Source organism: Cydia fagiglandana, chromosome 8, assembly GCF_963556715.1.
Source record: "Cydia fagiglandana chromosome 8, ilCydFagi1.1, whole genome shotgun sequence".
Lineage (NCBI taxonomy): Eukaryota > Metazoa > Arthropoda > Insecta > Lepidoptera > Tortricidae > Cydia > Cydia fagiglandana.
Window position 1 is genome coordinate 20,974,799 of NC_085939.1, and position 27,497 is coordinate 21,002,295.

The 27,497-nt window shown below is 38.5% G+C and overlaps 2 protein-coding genes across 2 annotated transcripts in view; both read right to left on the reverse strand.

Moving 5' to 3' along the window:
* Window positions 1-27,497, reverse strand: part of LOC134666848 (protein O-mannosyl-transferase TMTC1-like) — a 311,630-nt gene that overhangs the window by 215,010 nt on the left and 69,123 nt on the right. The window contains exons 2-3 of the mRNA XM_063524165.1: window positions 10,621-10,678; window positions 3,623-4,033 (exon numbers count right to left, since the gene is read on the reverse strand). Coding sequence (XP_063380235.1) covers window positions 3,623-3,906 — 284 coding nt within the window. The 5' untranslated portion in view covers window positions 3,907-4,033; window positions 10,621-10,678. The remainder of the gene's footprint in view (window positions 1-3,622; window positions 4,034-10,620; window positions 10,679-27,497) is intronic.
* Window positions 18,345-25,552, reverse strand: LOC134666974 (formin-A-like). The gene is made up of 2 exons (XM_063524284.1): window positions 24,073-25,552; window positions 18,345-18,352 (listed from the first exon to the last, which is right to left on the reverse strand). The coding sequence occupies exons 1-2, from the start codon at window positions 25,550-25,552 to the stop codon at window positions 18,345-18,347; spliced, it is 1,488 nt and encodes a 495-aa protein (XP_063380354.1).

Here is a 27,497-nt window from a genome sequence, read left to right on the forward strand (position 1 = left end):
TAAAAGTGCCCCTCGGACCTTTTTGTTAAATAAAATAATTATTTGAATTTAAGTTTTTAAAAAAATTGCGTGCTGGCAACCCTATCTCCGTCACATTATCGGCCATTGTCTACGCTTGACCTATTTCCGCGGAATCCTTCGGTCACGGTTGTGACATAAAACTGCGATAGCAGGAATTTGTTGGAAGGTACACGGTTGTGACATGAATCTGATAGTGGAAATTTGTGGGGAGGTAGATGACGATAGTGATATGAATAATGTTACGATGGGTTAGTGGAAATGCGATTTTTATTTCACATTGTGCTTGTTGTAGTTGAACCCCGAAATTAGGTAAACTAAAAGGGTAATCCACAAAGGTCCACTTTGTCGGGAACGTGATGTGTACGGCAGCTATAGATGGTCAAGCAAATCTTGTCAGTAGAAAAAGGCGCGAAATTAAAATTTTCTATGAGACGATATGCCTTCGCGCCTACATTTTTCAAATTTGCCGCCTTTTTCTACTGACAAGATATGCTTGACCAAGTATACCTTAATAACCTGCAGAAATTTATAGTTCGAGTATTTAGATGATGGTTTTTTCGCCTATAAAAAGTAGATTCACTTTTATTTGACTTTTGTTTTTTTTTTATCTCGTACACATTTTTATAACAAACATATCTCTTTCCCCCTTGATATATCATAAAAACTCAGCAGTTTCCCCTTCAAGAGATATCCAACGAACTGGCAATAAATCGATTTGTCGACACAATACGAACTACATACCCCCCTTCCATCTACATATCACACGGTTCCTCTTATTGCTAAAACTATTACAATATTACATTTTCATACTGAAAATTACGTACGCAATTTAATCTGTAGCGCTATAAGGTTGATTTTGGAATGACATTTACAAATTGGGCTGAAAATGTAACATGGATATACACTTCTGATATCGGAGTAAAAAAAGAATACAGAATGAATTCAAAGCTTGAATCCGCAAAAGGCATATTGAAACTCATATCCTGATATTTTGTGACGGTTCACTGGTATTTCGGATATGTATATTGTGTTGTGGCTTTGCGTGGCGTTATGTGGGGTAATCATGTTCTGGGGTTCCTCAAGGATGCAACCTGAATCTAATTTTTACGACGGTGGATTATTTGCTACGTATATAAATACAGAGTAATAAAAAGTTTGTGGCGTGATTATCGACGTAATGACTAACCCCTTTATTCATAAAACCTTACGGGCCTGTTTTAGTTAAATTATGTTTTATCCCTTTCTTTCAAATAGACAAGTCAAAATGGCAGATCAAGACAAACTATTATTTGCTAATTGAGGTTTGTAGCGCATTTATGAATAAGGCGGTAAGAATTTGTCTCAATCTATTTCTGTTATGCAGTATCAAAATTCGATCAATGAACCCTCAACGCGCGTCCGACTCGCACTTGTCTTGTGCAGATGACGGAATGTCGTATATTTTTGTAAGTCTGTTAACACTCTTACAATAACATTTGGGCGGTATTCTCATAATAAAGCAACATATTATAATATATTATTATGGCTACGATCCACGGAGAATAAATAAGGAACAGGACAGGTGGGGTGGAATAAAATAAATTGATATCTCGATTTATGTACCTATTTGTGACGTTCTCAAGTAAAGGTACCACATTGTCGCTTGCATAAGGACGCTCTGACATGATATTCGTATCACGAGCTAATTTCATCCTTATGGTCGACAATGTAGTACATTTTGCTTGAGGACGTCACATTTTGATTTGATTGGTCTAGTATTTGTTTCAGTTGAAATTGCAGTTATGGAGTAACTTAACAAGCAGGGTAATTTTGAAAATTACTAATATCTATAAAACCAGGAACATATTATTATCGTACATTAGGTAATAATACACTACTGCAACGCTTACCAACGGCCCGATTCCAACTTTAAGATACGTCAAATAATAGATAAAGAAACGATATGGATCATGATGTTTCTTCAAACAAAAACGTCACTTTTGACACTGACACATCTATCCATATCCATATCGTTTCTAGAGCTATAAATTTTCGGAGAGGAACAAACGATTATGAACGGCTGGTTAGATTTAACAGACTTTCATGAATAACGCCATTAATGATAGCGAATTTGATACCAAAAAGGTACAAAAGGGACCCGTATTTATTGTTTGAGTGCCCTTATTAAAAAATATATAGGTACCTTTTTTGCATATTTTAACTTTGAAACTAAAACGCTTTACAAAATACACCTATTATGTTCCTAATTTAATAAAATATACCGTAATTTTTATAGTTTTTGGCACACACGGTTGTGACATACGGACCTCAATAAACATAACATTTGAGGGTACCGTTTTGTCCATTTTGTGTACAGAAACCTAAAAAATTTACGAGTGAGATGCGCGGGTGATTGTTGTTTGTTGTCAGAATGAGATAAAATTGACATCAATCAAGACCGTATCATTCTCGTTATTTCCAAAATGCCACTAAACTGCGTAAATGACGCCATGATGAATGGGCCCCTATCGCATTCTATCCCCCTTTCTCTAAAGGGGGTTTAGGTAAGAGTGAGAGAGAAGCTTCAATAACAATTGAGGCCTTTTGTAATTATGGTAGTGACGCAGCGTATTGTGGTTAGGGATGTGCCTTGAGGAATACAGTACTCGCGATCCCAGGGTTCCAACTCGCACAATTTTTTTAATAATGTTTTTTGTAAGGTCTGACTCACGCTTGGCCGATAAAATTAGATACTGCAATAGGAAGTGCAAAGACAAAATACAAAAGACTTATATGTGTACCTAGGTATATAAATTTCAACTTGTTTGGTCCAGTAGTTTCAAAGCAAATAGGCTGCGACTGACAGACGCACGAGTGATCCTATGAGGGTTCCAAAAAATAAAAATTATTATTTTCATGTTCACTAGTTTCGGGAATGTTTGGGAATGGGAACGTTGCGCCCATCACTACAAGGGGATGACGGGTGCGATTGGGTCCCGTAATTGATGGTTTTGAGATAATTACCACTAGTTTCATGGTTTGTGGTCTAACTAGGTACTTACCACAGCGGCTTAGAGATGTTAGGAACTAGAGTCGTATTGACCGAGCGAGAGCAAAACTGCTTTCGTTCCGATAGGTTTTTTAATGGTATCAGTTGGTCCGGTTTGTTTTTAAGGGATTGAATGTCTATTTGGATGGAACCCATTGTATTAAAGCAATCTTAAGCTAAGGCTTAGGCCTTTACCAACACTAAAAAGGCTTGAACATGTAATTAGTACACAGTTCCTATTTAATTACGTAATTTGTCAATAGCCTCTAATTAAGATGTTATTATTAAATTACACCAATTATGCTTTAGATTAGTAGCGAGCTAGAGATAAATTAAATTAATTATACCGTTAAGAAAATTAATTAAGTATGTTTGAAAGTGGTGTTAATTGATGGTACAATCAAGTTATATAATTTCCGTACAAATTCGTACGTATTCACAGTGACAATCAATATGAAAGTCGCTAGGGAACTCATACTATTATCACTGACAAGGTACGAAATGATAACAACATTCGGTGCTCTCTATCAGGCAATAAAATTGAAAAATAGTGTAAATGTAATCTAAACTCACCTGAAAGTCAGCGTAGTGAGCGGTCGGTACGACTTGTGACTCCCAGGATCACTCATTGGCGTGCCCCAGAAGTCATTCTTAAACACTGTCACAACCGTGTTCGCTCCCGTCACATCCCCGTTCGTGACAATAGCTGGAATGTCGTCATGAACGAAGTCACCGTTTAAACTGTTAGAATACGTTATAGCAGCTATAGAAGCCACTAGAGTATAAATTATCCAGTCGTTATCACAAATTATTTTTTTAGGTTCTTCGCGAACGGGTGGTAATTGCCGACGACGCATTTTGTTTTTGGTCACTTCACTTTTTTGTCACTCTCATTGGTTTTTTTGACTGTTCACTTTTTCACTTTCGTTTATCACTTGCACTTATATTATTTACACATTATTTGTTGATTATTTATTCAAAAGGCTGGTAAAAATAGATAGGTACATTAAACTATTTTCGTTTTTGCTACCAGTATAATACAATACCCATCTATTAAATTAACTGAACACAAATATGCTTTCAACGAGGCTTGAAACTATACCTACTTAATATATAATTTTGTCACCTACATAATTTAATTATTGGTATTTTTATACTTACTGTTCGTATTAAAAAAGAACTAATATAATGTTCAACACTTTTTTTCATTTTTTATCCGGGTCATATCAAAAACAAAACAAACATTAAATCACCTCAACTACGACGTACTTTCAGAGCGTTGCCGGGCCAAACGCCCGGTTCCCCCGGACGCTTACCCGGCCTGTCTGGGTCACGGATACCCGGGTGTCATCCATCAAATGGACGTATCGTATTAACAGCAAGTGACTGATCATTCGAGAACCGTAACGCAACGGCATAAGAGCTACCAATACTCAGTAAAGTGGTCTGATAGTACAATGTCGCATTATACTTGTGATTCTGTGAACGTGAGATTTTGAGGGATTTATCATTTGGTTATTTTATTTAAAGTATACGAAAAATAGATACGTGTATATAAGTATGTACCTACTGTACCTAGCATTGTCATCCAACCGAGTTATAAATTGATGTAAGATATAATAGATACTTACCTAAATAATTACAGCGCTGACAAGATGACTTACTTAGTAGGAATCACGTAACATACAGGGGATGAAACAAGTACCTACAACATATCTAATTTACTGAATAATATAGGACTAAGTTTAGATAGTGTCAAAAATAATTGAGATGGCACCAAGTGAAGTATAAATTATATATTTCATAGAGTCAGGTGAAGTAAACTCTGCAGCGTTTTTGATAGCGCAGTGTAAGTATTATTTTACACGTCATCAGTTCATAGAAGTTTGAATTTACATTTGAAATTGGCACTGTAAGTAGTTAAGGTTTAAAAATAACCCGAACGCTCGATGACATACTATCTTAACCGTCAGGCGCACGCACAAATTATCCGGCTCTCTGATCCCGTTCATCCGGTTTACCCGGCTCATGAATATGTCATCCGCGGTGACCGATCTGCATGCCCTTCCAATCATGTTAAAGCCGTAGTCGGGCTTTAAACACATCAACTTGATTTGAAAATACTTATCGAAAAGTTGAATCTTGGGCGTTTCAACCCTAATTAAACAAATGTTACTACCGCTTGAAACACAATATTTTTACCACACCAACGCGAGGAAAGTACCTACTAGCTGTAAATCAATACTAAATTCATGTGAATGCTATTGAGTATTTATTATTGAATAATACGCTATTTATTATTATATTAAATCATCACTCTAAAGTTATTTCCACCAGGCAGCTCTGAGAATACAACTCTTGCATACTCGTAAACATACTCAGCCACTCTTTTGTAAATATAAAATGTAACTTTTTCATCAGTTTTTAAGGAATAAAGGGAGCTTTATGTGCTATTACGAAATTTAGGCGTTTCTTAAAGTTTTGTATGAATGGTTGAAATATGACGATGTATGTTAATGATCCTACAAAGGGAAGGGTGACCGCGGCAATTGTAACTCATACCGCGGTATCTCTTTGTTGAGCATTGTCGGTAAACTGCTCGGCCGTATCATCTTGGCCAGGCTACAGAAACTGGCAAATCGTGTGTATCCTGAGTCCCAGTGTGGTTTTCGTGCAAACCGTTCAACAACTGACATGATTTTCACATTACGTCAGCTTCAAGAGAAATGCAGAGAGCAAAAAACCCCCTTCCTGGCTGCATTTGTCGACTTAAACAAGGCCTTTGATACGGTGAGTAGAGAGGGATTGTACATAGTCCTACAAAGCGTTGGCTGTCCTCCAAAAATTTTACACCTAATTCAACTCTTTCACCTTGATATGAAAGGCTCTGTTGTTTACAACGGTAACACTTCGGCTCCTTTTGAAATGCGTAGGGGAGTAAGACAGGGCTGTGTGTTGGCGCCTACATTGTTTGGAATCTTTCTCTCTGTACTTCTGAAAGTTGCCTTCGGGGACACCACTCAAGGCATACATCTACACACCAGGTCGGATGGTAAACTGTTCAATATCTCACTATTAAAATCCAAAAAATACCGCGAGGATTTGTATGTTGACAGTTTGCTATTTGCCGACGACGCCGCTTTCGTTGCTACGTCACCGGAGGAGCTTCAGAGTATGGTAGACAAATTTAATGCGGCTTGCAAACTCTTTGCAATGTCGATTAATGTCAAGAAGACAGTCGTAATGGCTCAAGGCGCAAATCAAGACCCAACAATACAGTTGGATGATTTGCCTCTGGAAGTTGTTGGAAATTTCTGTTACCTTGGATCAACCGTGACCAATAATCTCTCACTGGATGCAGAGATTAACATTCGTATTGGTAAGGCATCTACGATGTTTGGGAGGCTCAATACAAGAGTATGGTATAATAAACATCTAACCGTAAACACAAAGATGATCGTTTACCAGACATGTATTTTGTCCATACCTACTCTTGTACGGTGCTGAGACTTGGACATCGTATGCCAAACAGGAACGGAAATTGAACAACTTCCATATGCGCTGCCTTCGACGCATTTTAAACATCTCGTGGAAGGATCGAGTCACAAACGAGAAGGTACTTAGTATCGCACGTTTACCCAGTATCACAGCAATCTTGAAACAGAGACGATTACGCTGGCTGGGGCACGTGCACAGGATGGAGCCCTCTCGTTTGCCTCGTAAGACTCTCCTGAGCGAAATAGCGCACGCTAAACGACCGGTTGGGCGACCAATGCTTCGTTTTAAGGATAGCGCAAAGCGAGACATGTTGTCCTTCCGGATCGTTCCCACCAACTGGGAAAGGGAGGCTGAAGATCGCGACCACTGGAGGAAAACCCTGGGTGAAGGGGTAGTTGCACACGATAAAGCGTGGTTTAGCCTTCTTCACACTAGGCGAGAACTGAGACACCAACGCGCCGCTCTCCCACCTTCGTCACCGGGCACGGCATTCTCCTGCCAGCTATGCGGTCGCGGCTGCCGCTCTCGCATTGGGCTTAATAGTCATTTGCGGAAGTGCCGCACTCTTAATATAGACGCTGTTTAAACCATCATCTTATTGATGTGACAGGCCAATGATGATGTTAATGATATGAAAAAAATCACGCGCCTTTTTGGGTATCGTGTCATTGAGGCGTAATGTTGTATTACGCTTTACAACCCGTGTATTATATATAATCTGGTTATATCCGGATAAATGTGGCCTTGTTCCACACACATCGTATATTCGCTGACCTAATTCACAAAACAAGAATAGAACCCAGCAAAAATTGCACTCGCAATTAAGGCGATATTTTACGGAAACTCGCGAACAGGAAAACGAGCAAAACAGAAAAGCTAGACTAGAAATATAGCCGGAGAGCTAAGTGCTATTGAGCTTTGCGTTAACAATTGTTACGAAACGGTACTTACGTTTGAAAGTTGAATGGCATTCTGACTATTTTTTTCTTTTATTAAATATACAATTTTTTTACTGTTTTGTGCACTCACAAAAACTTTGAACACTTTAGCCACATTTACATGCTTCGTATGTTTGTTGATTAATTAAAACCTGTTTTTTTGTACAGATAAATTATACCATTATCCTTAGTATAACACTAAGTTTTTAAACACATGTATACCTATACTTTGTTTCAGGTAACATTAGACTTGATAATTATGATCACAGAATCAGATATTTTAATTTAAACCTTTTCTATGAAGTTGTACAGCAAATTTTGACAGCTTCGATTTTGATTTGATAATAAATATAAATTGTAGACGGTAACAGTAAATAACACCTGACATACAATTATTTGAAGATTCAGGAGCGTTGTTGGCCTCTGAATCTTTAAATATTTTATACGGAAATTTCTTTATTTATAATGACTATTTTAGAATGCATTACAAATTTTCATGAATAAGCTACTAAAATGTTTGGGTGGAAACATTTTCTTCTTTGATATTTTATTTAGAACTAGGCTTGGAACATATGATTGAAAAAAGTTACATACCTACTGAATCCTAAAAATTATTTAAGTACCTATTTATAACCATTTTCCCTTTTATCTTATCCTATATGATCTGAAATGGAGTAAAGGTGTATTTTAATCACAATAACACAAGCTAACAGAGAGCTTGGTAACTTTTTCTTTGGTATAAGGGAACTGTTTCAGTTTATTACGTCAGTACTCTGCTTCGTCAAATAAGACAGCCCAGCCATTTATTTGGTCCATTTTGCACAATATACTGAGCCCACAGATACGAAATACTAAGCACTTTACCCGGGTCGGATATCCGGCTCATGAATTGAACATCAGCGGTGACCGTATGATTTAAGGTTCGGTCACACCGGCGCTCAAAATACGTTGACGCTGTAGGGCGATTTGGTAAACCTTCCCTGCTTTATTAAAGTGATCACAACTGCTGGCCAATTTTAACGTAAATAAACAAGTTATTAACGTTAATTATTACTATTTATTTTTTCACTATTAATATTATGAAAATGATTGCACTACCGCTTGCAAACGTATCTGCTTGATAAAATTAGTTTAATATAGGTTAGTACACTGCTGATGAAAACGACATCATATGGTACACAGATCGGTCTAAGACAGAATCTGGTACGGGGGCAGGCATTTATACGAGACATTCGCTATAATTGCCTGTGTGCATGAGAATAAAATGTATATAATGGAGTCCAAGCTCTGAACCAGCTTGGAAGGCAAAACAGAGTGCAACTGGTATGGATCCCAGGGAACCAGGTATTCATAGGCAATGAAAACGCAGATGAACTTGCCAGAGCCGGATCTGTAAGTAACCTTATAGGTCCGGAATCATTCGTGGGGCTCTCACAGGGAACCATCACAACGGCTATAAAAGACCATACCAATACCAAACATCAGTAAGAATAGGACAGTCTGACGGGTCTAAAGCATGCAAAGCTCTTTATGCAAGGAGAAGACTCCGGCTGGAGCAAAAAGCTTTGGAAACTTAGCAAAAGACAACTCCAAATCATAACGGGGGTGTTTACCGGCCATTACGGGGTCAAAGGAATTCTGGCCAAGATGGGACTCTCTGACAACACCGATTGTCGTATGTGTGGCGAAGAGGAAGAGACAGTGAAACACTTAATGTATGAATGTCACGCCCTCGCCAGACAAATAATGAAGGACTTTGGAGCAGGATACCTGGAACCAAAGGACTTTAAAACGCTACCCATGAGCTCCATCATCCGACACATGGATATGGTAGGAAAAGCTCTTGAGTAGTTGACGGATCTTTTCTAGGGGGTAATTGCACAAAAGATCCCTATGGGTCGAAGTGTATCCTCAAGGGCCCCCGAAAATAATAAGATAAGATAATATATATAGTACAATGTTACGGGTGAATTCTTAAAGTAGGTACCTTGAGACTTCGGTGCCGTTAAGTTCGCACGCTTCTAGTAAGCTTCGGCAGCTCAATCGGTTACGAGCGATTGGACCGGCGTTTCCAAAGTCGCAAGTTTGATTTGCTAAATTAATTACCCGAAGCGGTAAATTTCCAGTATTCCTTTAACTTTTATAATCGTTATTTTGACATCGCTCGTTTTACATTTTCTTTCTGATAAGTACATTTTACTGATTTAAAGGGGCCCACTGATTAACAGTCTGCCGGACGGTATTGGCCTGTCAGTTAGAACAAAATTTTGACAGTTCCGAACAACTGACAGGCTGATGCCGGCCGGCGGACTGTTAAACAGTGGGTCCCCTAAGAATCACTGCGACTGACTTCAATATCAAAATGCCATCAATTTGTAAAGTTCCAACAGGCCTTTTCTTTTTCGGTTCAATTGGACTATAATATATTATCGTCTTTTTTGCGGATCGTAAAGAGCCCTTGCAGTGATTAATAACGTATTCTGTCTGTCGCAGACTCAAAAACGATTAGACGAGGAATCGGGCCTTTCTGAAACGAGTGTTTTTTGATGCTGCTGCAAGCTTTAGATGTATTTATACAGTAACCTACATAAAACTTTTTTTGGTTTACTTTATGTTAAATATACATATTCCCAATTCATAACTACAGAGTAGTTTTTCTTACAATTACGAAGTCATTTTATTAACCCTCAATGACAAATATGACCCGGATAAAAAATATAAGCCGGTTAAAAATTCCAGACACATTTTAGACATCGATAGAATATTTTAGAACATTTGTTCTACATACCTATTATATTGTAATCAATCTAATGCTTGTTTATGATGTAAGAATAAGAATATTAAAGTCATAAATATTTATACATTTTTCAATGCAATAAGGTGAGTAAATACCGACCTACATATTATGTACCATCGCCCACACTGTTTTTTTAATAAGTCTTTTGTAATAATGTCCACAGATGTACGGTTAGGAGTGTTGCTGTTTGTATGAACTTAACTGTACCTAATTAATCTAATGTCAAATTAAATTCCCTATTCTATTTTATTCATATCGACTGCTAACCGAGCTATTTTTACTTACACTCAAGCACACTAATAACACATCATTTTAAATAAATTTCCACAACAACTGACCCGTTTTCTCTGCTCTTGGGTGTACCTATATTTTATTCACACACCGAAGTCACCCGACCTGCAACAAAGGAACTTTAATTAATGTAAAACCTGAACGCTTAGAAGGAAAGTCTAGTGTATTTTTAACTGAAAATACCAAAGTGCACACAGTTAAATGACAATTGAAACCTTATTTCGAAGACATAAGATCCACTTTGCAAGCACAGAGTAAAAGAATCCTTAATTCTGGAATAGACTGTGAACTAGTTAATTATTTATGTGAGCATTTTTTAAGACTAGTAGACAAAAGAATATCACGACTTAAGAAAATACTAGAATAATGTTTCAGCGATTTTAACAAATCTACAAAAGCTTCGGTTTCGGCCGAAACTAGAGCCAAAGCCGAACCTTCGGTTTCGGTTTCGGAAAAAAAACATGTTTCAGCCGGATATTAGTAAACAGATCTTGATGGCAAGTGTACACGCTCGTAAAGGCCTTTTCCGGTATAAATTACATGAATATCTTCATAATGGACTTAATTATAATTGGTCTACCGATGTGTTTGGAAAATTAACTTAATTTAAGCTTTTTATGAATAGAATTGATTCATAAAGTGGGTACAGAAGTAATGCGTAATTGTTTTCCTTCGTATTTTCTCGGAAACGTTCGTATTTATCATGCCACTTCAAGCTTAGTACCTTTTTACTAGCCGAGACTGACTGGAATAGCAAGACACCTTCGAACGTTTCCGTGAAAATACGAAGAAAAACAATTATGCACTACATCTGTATACATTTTTCCAGTTCGCTGTACATAAGCATTTTTCTTTGAGCGTGTTACTACTTTACTACTAAATTACTGTTATTTTCATCATGGCCTAATATAAATAATCCCTCTCACTGCCTACTCCAATTATAGCCATTAATTTGGCCCGCAAATTTCCCGCTTCCTATAATAGAAAAACTATTGATACACGACAGCAATCGTTTCTCAGGGAACTACCCCCACCCTTTTGTACAGTCAGCAGCATAAGTTGCTAAGTTCTTGCAAGTCACGCATCCGTAGTTTTTTTTAATTCAGAAACAGACGAGTGTCGGGGACTGACTGCCATATCGTTCGATACCAAAACTGAAGAGGCCCACTGATTAGCAGTCCGCCGGACGATATCAGCCTTTCAGTTGTTTGGAACTGTCACCTTTTACGTTTAGTTGACAGGCTGATATACCGGGTGTGGCCTGTAACATGAGCAAATAATTAAAACATAGATTGTACTTCTCAAACACAGTGACACTTTTGTTCAACAACTTTTAAAAATTATGAAGTATTTAGACTCCCTATTTTTCATACAAAATAAATATTATCTTCAATGGACGCCATCGCCACGCCATATCATTGTGATTGACGTTGCTTGTCACGCCTTAAACATAACAGAATTCACAATACATTGCGTCTTAGAATAAACTTTAAAGTGTATTAAAAATCAAACCACAAGTTATTTTTAAAAGTCGCTGACAAATGTTGGTCAGTATGAGGACCTGCAGGTTAATTTAGTTTAATTTTTTGCTCATATTACAGGCCACACCCGGTAAATCGTCTGGCGAATTGCATTTGACATTTAATGTTGAATAGAACGTAATTTTCACTGATATTAGAATAGAAGTTATATTAAATCAAATTGTTTCTTAGAGATGATCTTTTAAATGTAACTGAAGTACCTATCAGGTATGAAAAATGGACTTTAAGACGCCACCATACATGTTTATATAGCTTATCGTTTTTAAATAGGTACATTATAGGTATATTATGATACTATAGAGTATAGATGTAGATTTTGTAGCTGACTGTACTGGTTCACATAATTATCCCCTCCAATTATGAAGGATTGGCATCCACGTGTGGGTGTTAGGGTTGTCAGATGGTAGTATGTTTTGATTTGTCATGAATTGAGATTACTAGGTCAGGAATGTTTGATTGATGGATTGTTAATTTAATAGGTGTGTTAAGAAAACACACAGTAAAAGCTAAATTAGTATATTTTATTTTTAAGAATAATACGTTTCTTTTAGTTAAGATGATTGTAATTTTAAATATTAATAACATATTGTCAAAAGAAGTGAAAGTAAGAGAAATATTGCTAAATAAAATTAGTGGCTCAACGTATTTAGGGGCACATGATAATAAGGATGTTTCCTGTGTTTTAAAATAAATTAATTCACATCATCACGAAATAAAGCACCAGAAAACTATTAGAAAAACGTAGACAGCTGTTATTTTTTGCCAATATTTTATGGAACTAAAAAAAAGTAGGTGAAGTCACTTGTTCAGTTTTCATCTTAATTCCGTAGTGGCTAATCGTTTTGACAGTTAAAAACGAAACTAATCTGACTAGCAGGCAAGTAGGTACCGTATTGTTGACAACCCTGAGTAATCAACTCTCTGATTGCGGCCCTATCACCGCCTGTCCGCAAAACTCGCGCCCAATCAATCACGATATAATCCCATATTTGTCCACCGCGACTATGTGAGTGAGACAGCTATGTACATGTTATAGCGGTGTCCCGCTCACGCGTAAGCCGGTATGATTGATTATGGAACGGCGACAAACGACATGTTTTCATATTGTAAACTTTGACAAATGTGTCGATAGATGGCATTTGATAAGGACACCGACAGGTGGCGCTGAACCGAGTGCTGAGGTTTCTGCATCGCACTTAGGACGTTTTTACGGTATGTATACAATTTTTACGGTGTTCAATAGAGGTTAGTTTTAAATTGGGGCCTGTTTACACCCAAATATAAAATAAACTATAATTAACTGTATTAAAGGGTAATTTCGCCGATTCACCGGACGATATCAGCCTGCCAGTTAATCGCAAAAGGTGACAGTTCCGAACAACTGTGACAGGCTGATATCGTCCGGCGAACTGGTAATCTGTGTCTGTTTACACACAGCCAGACGGCGGTCCTGTAGGGGCCGATACAGACGGACTGCAACCCTACTGCTATTTGTATGGGAACTGCAGGCCGACGTTGCAGTTAGCATGCAGTTCCCATACAAGTTGCAGTCCATCTGTACCGGCCCTGAGATCGAACGTAGACCTCTATGACTGATTATCGACCAGCGACGACCGACATGTGCTCGTGGCGTCGCCCATTTGTTAACACAATTGATTGTTGTGGTGTTTCCTTCTTCGAACATTGACGAGTAAGAGGGGGCTAATGGTAAATTGTCGCTATTATATATACATATACCTACTCATCGTTTTAATGAGTGGAAAATGCCACGAAAAAAATTACACAGAATGTAGACCACATTTGCAAGGGCAGACTCCAACTAAAACATCAAAATCCATTTATTTTCAATGATCGTGACCCTGCATACCATAGCAGTATAATCTTAGAGCAAACTTTAAAACATAATTATATTTTCAGAGCAATTATGGGCCGACACAGACGGACTGCAACCCGACTGCTATTTGTTTTGGAACAGCACTCCGACTGCACGCCAGCTGCAACGTCGGCGTGCAGTTCCCTTACAAGTTGCAGTCCGTTGTATCGGCCCTAAGATAACGGTTGAAAATCTGCGCCATGGCCATATCTTCCGTCGCAAGTTACACTCGGCGTGCCATATCTTTTCCCTCCTTCTATTTTCCGGGCTTTACGCCCCCTCTTAAGACATACGATTGGTTGTTTGTTTTTTGTTTCAGTCTTCAGTCTCTTTGAGTTTTGTTTCACTTAAGAGGGCGACTGCGGTTCGAACGTGCCTTATCGATCTGAAAGGCCTTATGAAAAGAACTATGAACATTGTTAGGCCTCGCGGCCTCGTGGTTTCGATTTGAGAACTAGCACTTGATAATTGACCTCTTTTTTATCTTTTGGAGTTTAGGACTCCGGCAATGAAAGGGTAAGTCACGATTCGTTGGTTAAGGCGTGAAGAGGTAACATACAGACAGACACCGTAGCATTTATAATATTTGTATGGATATACACGATGGAGAGGAGCCATAACATCAAACAGGATCGCGTGAAGGAAGACATCCTGAGGAAACCTGTATACATCTGCGAGGAAATTCAAAAGGTGTCTGTGAAGTCCCCAATCCACATTGGGCTAGCGTGGGGACTATAGACCTATCCGTCTCGCGCATGAGCGGACGCCTGTGCCCAGCAGTGGGACGTTTATAGGCTGAATTATTATTTTATTATTATTAGGATAATATGCGTTGTCCATCGTTTTAAACAAGGGTTGCAATGGCTTACTAAACTAGTGTAAATTTAATTACAACCGGCTTAACCAAAATAGGGATAATCCGCTGCAGCAGTTATAGCGACAGTTTGGATCAGGAGTGGGGTTATGATTTCAAAATGTGTTTAAATTTTGATATTCATTTAAAAGTTATTGCAGAACTTTGGGAAAAAATCTATTTTTTTTTTAAGTCAGACTGTATAAGAAACACAAATTATTAACTGAAATAGATATCATAATACAATAAATAATACATATAATAGAATAACATAAAAGATGTAGATAATTTTGTAAGATAAGTTTTTCTTTTGTGCAATAAAGTTTAAATAAATAAATAAATAAGTAATATTACAATGCTTTGAAATGAAGGTAAATTGGAAAAACTCACTGTCTCAGGCGACACTTGAACTCGCGATTCTGTGATACCTACCAGCCCATCGCTCTACCAACTCAGCTACTGAGACTTACCCGTTGACAGCGTATATTTCCACCATATCCCCCATATGCGCTTTAAAGAGGCTCTTAGCGACATCTACCGAACGTAACGATCGTCTGATTAGTGCCCATCTCACGCACTTTCACTCATTTTGCGTGCACCAATCAGCGTAAGCGATCTTCAAGGTCGTATCAAAACCAAAACAAATTGTTAAATGAGTGCATTCAATAAGCGAGTTCAAGTACTTAGCTGAAACAATTAAACTTAGATTAAAATAATACTTCAGCTTAATGGGAATTACAGGAATATGATATTAAACAGCACACAATTATGTTTATGCAGAATTGTATCTTGTTTACAAAAAGCTTATTTAATATTTTTTCCACAAAATAATTTATTTGTCTTTTTTTATACAAGTACCTACTTACTAATTATTGGCAATCATTAAAAAATTTTTATTTCTATTCTTTTATTTACGCGTGAATTATTTTTATTATAAAATAATGATGTTATTTTATATATTCTGGTTTTCCTCACTGGATATATTGGATAAGAAACGGTTAATTATTAACACTTACAATATACCTAAAGTCACCCTTTTGCATTTATATATTCTCTGTGACCCTAGGAAATGGGGCGAACGGGTGTTAGACAGTGTAGGAATAGATTGAGAACACCCGAGCTTATTCCACAGCTAACTTACAAAACGTCATAACCGCCACCCGTTTCTTACTACGTTACGACCTTTTAAAACTAAGGCTGCATAGGACGGTATTACTTACAGAAAGTCTTATCCACCGCACGAATCCTCCTACGTTACGCCATTTCAAAACTAAGGCTGTCTCAGACTTGTATTTTCAGAACGTCGTAAGTGTGCTGTGTTTGTAGCAAAGTTAAGATCTTTCGGAAGTAATTGTGTGCGAGATTTGAATATGTATTTACTGACGTGTGCAGATTTCCCGGAGATATGGGCAGATACGTGTTTGGGCTTAAAGCCAATTTCACAATACCTATTGTACTGTACATTTGAGAACTGTATCACATCATGCATCTATGTATATGTAAAACAGAAGAATGTTATAAATTATGAATATACAAAAATAAATTGCTGATGTTACAAAGTACATTACCTACCTCAAGTTAGGATATAAAGCCTTCTGTTTGAACTTTACGGCACTTAAATGACTGTAGGTACGTATCCTGTTATACCTAAGTCGGACAAAATCGACTTATTCAATCAATCAAATAATTAAATCATTTATTTACATACAATGTATATATACAGTGGTACTAAACGAAATTAATAACTAGCTTAAATCTAAAATAGGCCGCTGAGGCATTGTACCAAGGATGCTGGCGGCATTTCCCCGCTGTATCGCAATGCTGATACGTTGTGCGAGGTAGCCGCCAGCTCTTCGGTCACCAGTTATGACAACCAGAAGCTTCGCGATTTCTGCGAACAACTTATGCGCGCTGAGACCCTAGAGTTTAATAGTTTAGGTTTCAAATAATTTATTTATTAGTTTTGTTACATTGTTATTTTATTTTTTATCACGCGAAGTTAATAAGTGTGTTGAAAAGATATGCAAACCTAATACTGCATCTATTTCAATATGATATATGTATATTATAGTCTGCGGTTCGCCCCCTCACAAAATCCGCCATCACGGACAAATTGATTCTATCACAGCCGCGGCTATTACGGGATGGGGCGCTGTTAAGCGGGTTTTCCACCGCGAGCGGAGCGGACTCATTAAGGACTTAGTTTAACTCGCAAGACTAAACTACGTACTTGTGTTTCCACCAACAAATAGTCGAGCGGAAATGACAAAATGAGCAAAAAGAATTGAAATGAGCTCGCTCAGCTCGTGAGAGCGGAGCGGTGTCATTACGGAGTCCGGTCAACTCGCAATGGTAAATTACATAGGCGCGTTTCCACAGGGAAAGAGGTGAGCGGAGCGAGCCAACTAGTTAAAATGAGCCCGCTGCGTCAAGGTCCGGCCGACTAGTTTGAAAAGGACTCGTTGCTGTCTCCGCCCCTCCCTGCCCCGCCGCCGCCGGCACCGAGCGCGCTTTCATATTGCTGTGATAGCTGAATGACTGATGTGTCGTGTTTTTTGGCAAATCGTTGAATAGCCTATATTCCCCCTTCAGTGTTCTTTCTCGAATGTGCTGGCATAACCAAAATCTTCGTTTGGCGCTTGTTTCTCTGTTTTATATACAACAATATGTATTTTTTCTTCTTGTATAAAAACTCGTAATCGCTATCACTTGATTCCGTATCGCTCGACATCATGTTCAAACACGACTGTGTGGTCGACCAGTTCAAAACTTCAACTGAACTCGCTCTCTGTGGAAATCGACTATTCATTTTCTATTTCTCATTTTCCGTTCAGCCCGCTCCGCTCATTCCTTTTGCGGTGGGAATCAAACAACTAAACTCTTTGTTGGTGGAAACGCAAACCTATTTTTTAACAACGAAGTCCGCTCCGCTTAGCCATCTCTCGCTCATTGCTCGTTCGCGGTGGAAAACCCGCTTTACCCTAACTGCTGTTCCGATATTGTTTTGGTCAAACTCGTTATCTAACTGTTGATATAATCTAGATTTGAAATAGAAACTACCAACATCAACCACTTCGGAGTTATAATAGTTTGTGTTTGTGAGCACACGGATTGAACATATGTTGAAAAATATTTATAGATATGTCTACTTTTTAATGATTAGGTACAATACAATACAAATACCTACTCTGTATAGAACAGTTCAATACAGAAAACAATATAAAATGAATACAGCAACTCAAGAAGAGATAAACAGCAGGCGGTCTTTGCGCTAAAATGTGATCTCTTTCAGACAATTTTTAGGTAGCAGAATAAAACTTAATAACAATAAGTTACGTGTTGTAATGCTGATAGATGAAATAGCTGGCTATAGGGAAAAGGGCAAAAGGAAACTATAAAAGTATCCACGGAGCTGGTGAACTGAAAAGTGAATTGATAACGGGAAAATGTGGCCAACATTTGCCGTTTAGTTGATACGTAAAGCAAAAATTATGCAAAATAAAACTAGGAATCTGCAAAAGACCAAAGTTTGAGAATTAGTAGGACTACGGTAATAATATACTGATTTATACACAAAATAATTGGTTTATTATAAAACACAATCCCCCTAATGAGAGCGCCACTAGACGGTCGACCCCGTCTCAAGTGTCATTCTAGTACTGTACGGTCCGCGCATAAAAAACCTACATTAATAAACCCAGATTGAGCCATTCACTTGATCCACCAAACTGCCAAACTCGAACATACTGCATCCAACGATAAATAAGACAAATAAATGAGGCCTATTCCGTAATTTTCAAATAAGATGTTACTCTTGTAAGTATCCTTATAACCTCAAAAACTTCCAATCCCCTCCAAATTTCAATCTAAAATCAACCTTAATAACTTCAAGTTAGAGCTCAATTTCGTAGCACACATAAAACTTGTAAAGTAATGTAACTTTTTCTCCCCCGGGGCGCAAGTTTGCGTCTGGAATTTTTCAGAAACTCGCAACTTTATCTTGATAATCGACGGTTTTAAAAACAATTTGCGAACTGGGGCGCTTTGAGGCGGTAAACGGTATAAAATTAGTATGTCTTGTGCTTCGAGAACGTGTACGAACAAGTTTTTTATGGATATTTTGCTTGCATGTCTGTAACCCGAGGGCCGCGGAGCGTATACGCTACGCTGTTCTCGACATAGGTACCTACACTCGAAGCAAACGCTGATAGCCATTTGTTATAACCAATGTATCGGCGCGATTCGGAAAGTGAATTAGAGATTAACTAGATACGATATAGTAAAGATATGTGACGTCCCACGAATAAAGGTACCTTATGGCGGTTGGCTTACGATTATTAATGTCGCTACAATATTATTGCGGCGCTATGCGACGTAAGCGCCAGCCGCCATAAGGTACCTTTTAAATAAATAAATATTGTAGGACATTCTTACACAGATTGACTAAGTCCCACAATAAGCTCAAGAAGGCTTGTGGTGTGGGTACTCAGACATATATAATATAGAAATACTTAAATACATAGAAAACAACCATGACTCAGGAACAAATATCTGTATCGTCATACAAATAAATGCCCTTACTGGGATTCGAACCCAGGACCATCGGCTTAGCAGGCAGGGTCACTACCCACTAGGCCAGACCGGTCTTCAACCTTTTGGACCTTTTGTCGTGGAACGTCACATAACTTTACTATTTCATATCTAGTGAATCTAATTAATTTACCGAATCATGGCGCCAGCCGCCATAAGGTACATTTTTCCGTGGAACGTCACATATCATTACTATTTCATATCTAGTGCATCTCTTATTCATTTCCCGAATCGAGCCGTATGGCAGTTTAGAGCAAGATATAATATTGAACAGTCTCGTATTAATAGTACATATAAATATATGTAAGACTGCAGTTTGACTTTTATGACCATTTTACATACTCGTTTTATATCAAATATCAAATATCAACATTTATTCAGCAAATAGGCCACAAGGGCACTTTTACACGTCAACATTGAATTTACATAAAAGCAAAAATAATAACATCAACAATTTTATAAATTAAAACTAACAATTCAATCTAACGTATTACAATTACTAAGAGATGTATATGGTCTCTTAATGTCGAATTACATACAAAATACAGATAAAAAAACACACACAAAAAATCTATAATATTTAGAGGTGTAAATGTCTCTAGGTGTCAGAACTATAAGATTATATAGTTTATCAAGTTATCCTTAGAGATGTATAGGGTCTCCAAGAGTCAATATCCTGTATAATTAATACATTCATTAAAAGAAAAGAAACATACGAGAACAGAATGAGGCGTCTCACTGTAATTAATTAATAAAAGTTACTAAGTATAATAGCTCGTGTTAGCTTAACAGACCAGTCTCCACAAACAGCACCCGTTCACGAGTATGACGCGTATCTCAGCCATCGCCTCCCTCAACCTTCATTCGGGAAAGTGGCGACCCGATCAACAACGCCACCGTAAGCAAAGACTTTTAAGCGAGCATGACATGTTCAAGCTACCGGCCTATATTAATATTAAAATAGTAATAACATGTAGCTGTAAGACACGGCATTTTGTGCTCATATGTTACATAAAAAGACAGTAATATAGCTTCACATAATTACTAGCCTAAGTTGACTTAGAGATGTAAAGGTCTCTAAGTGTCAGAAACATTAAAAATATAGGTAAGTATGTACAATCAAAAATAAAAATCAAATAAATAAATATGTACTTAGAGATGTATAAGGTCTCCAAGTGTCCAAAACTAAAATTAAATTAAACAATATAATCAAGCGAGAACATCATTGTCTCATGTGTCAATTCTACTGGACACTAGCATATTTAATTCAGTGTAAAAAAAAAACAATATTTATTTAATTCTTATTATACTAATGAAACCAATCAAGCTACCGGCTTAAAAGCATCTCTATCGTTTATAAAATCATTTACAGTGTAGTACGCCTTACATAACAAGGAGTGCTTAATGTGCGACTTAAATTTGTGAAGTGGTAAATTCACTACATCAGTGGGGACTTTGTTATAAAAACGTGTACAGTTCCCGACGAAAGACGTACTAACCTTACGGAGGCGGTGGGCGGGCACGGCAAGTTTATGTTTGTTTCTAGTGTTATAGTTATGGATATCACTGTTAACCTTGAATTCGTGGATGTTTTTCCGAACATACATAATATTCTCTAGTATGTATTGAGATGCAACGGTAAGAATGTTAACTTCTTTGAATTTCTCTCTTAGGGATACTCGAGCGCCCAGTCCATAGATGGAACGTACAGCTCGTTTTTGCAGCACAAATATTGTCTGAATATCTGCCGCTTTTCCCCACAACAGAATTCCATAAGACATATGTAACACTATGGAAGTAACTATAGTATACCAGCCTGGCCCTCTCTACGTTTGTCAGCTGTTTGATTCTCCTCACTGCATAGGCTGCTGAACTAAGTTTTCCGGCTAGAGTGCCTATATGTGCATGCCATTGCAGTTTGGAGTCTAAAGTGACTCCCAGGAAAACAGTTCGGTCCTCAAATTCCAGCGTATCACCTTTTATTTTAATCTTGCCGTTATTTACCTGCTTGACGTTAGGTAGCGTAAACTTGATGCATTTGGTTTTCTTGGCGTTCAAAAGCAAATTGTTTGCCGTAAACCAGTTTACAATGGTAGATAGCGCGTCATTAATGCTCTCGAAGCTATTTTCCTTTCTGTCCACTTTAAATATAAGGGAAGTGTCATCTGCAAATAACACTATATCATGTCTATCTTGCACAACTTTTGGTAAGTCATTAATGTATACCAAAAACAGGAAGGGACCAAGAATTGAACCTTGAGGCACTCCGAGGGCTACCGGGGACCCCGCCGATTGAGTTCCATTAATAACTACTCGCTGAGTTCTATCCGAAAGGTACGATGAGACCAGGTCAAGGGCACTAGCTTTTATCCCATAGCGGCTTAATTTTCTCTTTAAATTTTCGTGATCAACGCAATCAAATGCCTTTGACAGATCACAGAAAATTCCAACAGCATCTTGAGCTTTTTCCCAAGCATCAAAGATGTGTTTTAGAAGTACCGCAACGGCGTCAGTAGTTGATCGACCTTTGGTGAAACCAAATTGATTGCTATCAAGCAGTTTGTTTCTGTTGAAATGTGACAATAGTTGATTCAGAATAAGTTTCTCGAACACTTTGCTTAATGCCGGTAGTATTGAAATCGGTCTAAAGTTCGTGGGATCTGTTCTCGTTCCTGATTTAAACAGAGGGATAATTTTGCTATGTTTCATAATATCTGGAAAAATACCAGCATCAATGCATCTGTTGAAAATCTCAGCTAAGTATGGTGTAATTGACTCAATGATGGAATCTAATACTTTGACAGACAGGCCCCAAAGATCTTCTGTTTTCTTTAAATTTAAAGACCTAAAAGTCTTAAGAACTATATTCGATGAGACATACGAAAATTTGAAGATTTCTGTACATTCTGCCACATTTGTCTTCAAAATTTCTTCAGCGACGTCTGGCGATGAATTAAGGGATCTTGTTGTTTCTACCGGGATATTCGAGAAAAACCGCTCAAAATGATCTGCTACTTCACGGTCGGAACTTACTAAAGTGTCAGCAATTCGTAGGTTGTAGTGCGGATCCTTCAGTTTACGTTTTCCAGTTTCATTACTGATAACTTGCCATACAGTTTTGACTTTATCGCTGGAATTTAGGATCTTTTTCGACAAATAATCGGCTTTAGCGGCGACACACAACATTTTAAAAGATTTAGAATAATTTTTGACGTACTCTAGAAATTCCGGGCTTTTATCAGTTGCCTTTAAATCATATAAGTCGTAGAGCCGGCGTCTTTTCTCGTGAATATCCGGTGTAGCCCAGTCGCTAAATTTAGTCTTAGCCTTGCCTTGCACCTTTTTCTGAATGAAACAGGCATCAAATTCCTTTTTAATACAATTAAACAACTCGGAACTCAAACAGTCAGGGTTTTCCTGGGTACATGAAAGACAACATAATTGTTTAGTAATATTACGATTGAATAAACCGAGGCGACTTTCGGAAATCGGCCTGCACAAAGTATCTTGAGGAATTTCTTCAGTTTTCCCGCTGAAAGAAGCTTTTAGTCCACAGTGGTCAGAACTTAGGTTGTTAATAACAGATTTACTAATCGCGTCATTATTACTAAAGATGTTATCTATACATGTAGCACTGGTTGCTGTGACTCGAGTGGGTTCACAAAATAAATTGACTAAATTGAAGGATTTAAAAGTATTTAGTAACCTTCCACATAATGGCGAATTTTCTAGCAAATTAATATTGAAATCACCACATACAATTATTTTTTTATGACTTCCAAAAACACTACTAAGTACTTCATCTATGACCGATTCGAATAAGTTATAGTCTGCCGATGGGGGCCTGTACACGCATATAATTATAAATTGTTCCAATTCAACACAAGAAAGTTCTATAAGGCGTTCCACTGACATGTCAACAATGTCTTTACGCTCCTTACTTTTTAAATTATGTTTTACCATTATCAATGACCCGCCGCGATTGCAAGATCTCCTAAAAAATGAACTTACTATACTATGGTTATTGAAATTAAACATAAATTCATGATCTTTAAGCCAGTGCTCAGTTATACAGAGAATGTCAATATTCGAGTACTGTATAAACAAATCAATTTCGTGTTCCTTACAGGTAAATCCTTGGATATTTTGATGAACTAAGTTCAATAAATTGGTTTTACCAAACATACTAGCATCACAGTGATCAATATGAACGGAGCCGGCTGGTGCACACGTTGTCGTAGCGATTAGTTTAAATTCAAATCACCAGGCGGCTCCATCTCAAACCCTATGCTACCAAGGCGTAAAATACTACGCGACTTAAGGCTATTAGACGCCGTGCTAGCCACGACGGGGTCTTCAATATTATATGCTAACAGGTTAGCACACTCTACAAGACATCTTCTCGGTAGGTAGGTCCTCTTATGGGGCATAACAAAATCTTCTATAAATTTATTCGTATCAAAATACGAAATCGTACTACTGTACAAGGAAAGGTTATACAATAAAGAATTGTAATGAAATACCCTCTTATTGACCTTGCTCGACATTCTATAAGGGAGCGCACAGATAATTATTTTAGCAACCTCTCCCCGGTCAATCGCCGACAGCGTAGCGGATAATTTTAAGATATCTCGCTTAGTACAGTCTAAACTATTCCCTAATAAAACTACAAGCGTCGAGTCGCGGTCAAACTCGCCCGCAGAAATAGATTCGATCAAACGATCGACAGAGGCGCCCGGGTGACAGTGGTTGACGACGCCCTGCGACAAGCGCTGCGCCAGCAGCACGCCCAGGCCGGCGCCCACCTCGTCCGAGTACAGCAGCGTGCGGCGGCCGTCGGCGCGCGGGCGGCGCGGCGGCGGCGGCGGGGCCGCCCCAGACCCGAGGCGGGGCGGCGCTGGTGCTGGCGAGGGGAGGCCTGGCGGCGATGGAGCTGGCGAGACAGGGCTCGGCGGGGATGGCGCAGGCTCGACGTAGGTCAGCAGCGACAGAGCCAGCTTGACAAGGCTCGGCGGTGAAGGGGCCGGTTCGACGAGGCACGGCAGCGACGGAGTCGGCTCGGCTCGGCCCGGCCCCGATGGAACCTGCTCGGCTCGGCTCGGCGGTGACGATGGCGGCAGGGGCGCCGGATCCGCGACGCGAGGGGCGGGCTCGGAGTCGCCGCGCAGCTCGGGCGCGCGGGCGGCGCGCGACGCGAACAGGGCGTGCAGCGCGGGCGAGCCCGGCGCGGCCAGGGCGGCGCGCAGCGCGGGCGAGTCCGGCGTGGCGGGGCGGGGCGGGGGCCGCGGCGAGTCCATACGCAGAGTGTAGCCGCTCCCCGGTTCTAGAACATTATTCATAAAGGCTATGTATTCCTGTAACGCTTTACTTGACAGTTCGTCTCTATTATTTAAGTTTTTCAACTTTAATTCTAATTTTTCTAGTTCATCGGAGCGATGACTCAATTCTTCTACTGTCCGGTCTAGTTGGTATTGGCAGTTTAGAAGTTCATCGCTTAAGGCGACACTGTTACATTTGGATTGTATCATTTTGAATATTGAATTATGGCGTTTTAGCAAAAGTTTAGATTTCTTTATGAATCTACTGAGTTTTAAATATTTTTTTATTTTTTTGGATCCTTTCAGTGCGACTCTAATATCACTACTGCCTTCAATGTGCACAGAACTTTTTAAATCTACTGTTTCTACCATTGGGGAGAACCCTATGCTATCATCGACTGAATCTACATCAAAGCTATTAATTTCAGCAAAAATACTTAAATTATTGTCTCGCAGTCCGGAGTGGCCGGAGCAATACTTGCAACTATGTTTTGTTTCTGACTCCTCCAGCTGCTGTTCTAAGTCCTGGATGCGTTGTAATGCCTGCTCATGTATCTCCTGACAATTCTTGAACTGATCAACGGCAGCTTGAAGTTCATCCCGCTGCCCCTGCATGTCTTCGAACTCAACATCCTGGTTAGCGAGCTGAGACTTGAGGGTTGTGTTTATTCTAACAACTTGCTCAAATTGCTCTGCACTCTCTTCCTGTTCTTGAAGGAGTCTTTTGTTCAATTCTTCGGCTGTTTTCAGTTCTTTCTGTAATTGCTGCATTTTAGCAACCAGGACATCCCTGCGTGTAGTCATCTTAGTAGTTTGAGCTGTAAACATATTGGTAGTGTATGACATCTGAGCAAAATAGATGAATGAAATTCAATGCTTCTAACAGAATATAGTGATTTAAAAAAAAATGTAAACTACAAATGACTTGATTTGTAAGTGATAACTGTGATAAGCTTCTTAGAATTTATACAATAAATTTCATAATTTGCTGTTTTATAAGTTAACTGCTTACCGCAGGGTATGATTTAATGGTTCTTAAGGTGATTTAAGAATGAATTAAGATATTTAGGTATGTTAAAATCCTGTTATGTTTTAAACAAAGTTCTCCTCAAATCGTATGAAGGTAGCAAAAAAAGTATGACAATTAGAAATAAACTAAAAACTAGGCTTATAAATTATGAAAACAATACTCATCTGTAAAATCTTCGGTGAAATACAGGCAAAAACGGTGTAATTTTTAAATCTGGAACGTTACATCGTTGACAGTTTCCATGTTTTTTGTCGTCAATATATTTCTTCTTATGTTAATGTAACACTTTAGATAATGATACAGCACTATAATTGCGACGTGCAGGTTCTATTTATCACCATAACTTGTTAATTATTCCATTATAATAATTATAATTACTTATTTAAATACGCAGAGCTAATTTGACGTTTGGTCCCGGCCAGTGTTGCCAGGTAAAAAAAGAATTATGAAGTGCATATTTATTTTCCATCGTATTTCCACGTAAACGTACGAACGTGCTTTGGTATTTCAGTCAGTCTCAGTATAAAAAGTACTGAGCTTGACTGAACTAGCATGACAAATACGAACGTTTCCGAATAAAAAGCGATGGAAAACAATTATGCACTACATCTGTAATGGGTTTCTAGGCTTCAAGAAACGCGATGTTACCAGGCTGGGAAATGGTTACGTTTACTCCACCAGCCCCTTAAATTTCGCTTACAGTACGGTTACCATCAGTTTGTCACTGACATAAACGCCGTCGAGAACGTAATTTACTTTCTATACATCTCGCTCGCACTCGCATATTAGTGCAAACGGGATGTATAGAAAGTAAATTACGTTCTCGACGGCGTTTATGTCAGTGACAAACTGATGGTAACCGTACAGATCTCACATGTTTGCTATCAAAAAAACCGCACGTTTGCACAAATCGGACTTGAGTGATGTTAGCTCTGTGATTGCACTAGGTACCTGATGGAAATCCAAACTATAGGTACATACGTTTCCGGTAATATTATATAATAATTGGGCAGTCCGTGCTTATTTTGACAAAAGTCAATTCAACAGTCTCTTATCTAATGGAAAGCCACATAACGTTTTCAGATATTTGTTACAAATACTTAGTTGATTTCGATATATCTCATAGCAACTGTTATAATTATACCTATAACAACAAATCCCAGACAATAACTTCTTAGAAAACCTATTCAATTCAAATTAAGTATTTGTTTGTTTTCACAATATCTTAGTTGTCTGCTACAACATCTTAAGACGAGGACTAAACAAATATGTTCCAAGAATCATAAACAAATATTTGTAGGTACTCAATACAGCATATATTATCTCAGGTAAGTACTAATAACACATAATAAATAATAGTAGTAGGTACAGAAGACTCAATTAATCTCTAACAAAACGCGTCTGTTACGATCAAGACAGATATGGCCGCTAGGTGGCGACAGCGCCACGCGCGGCTTATGGCTAGCCACCAAAATTGGTGCCGAAAGGATGTACTTGTTGCAAAACGACGAAATCGCGGAGTGAGCCACGCCTGCTAATAGCTACTTTATACCTTTTCCAAAGCCTATACGCAATTAAATAAGGCCTACAGATATATGGCCAAATGTAATATGGGTGTATAAAATCCGCTTAACCTTGGGGCCTTACAGGTCCAGACTTGCAGAAGACAGAGTACAGTGGAGAAGGTTGGAGGAGGCCTATGCCAAGAGGCACACCGAA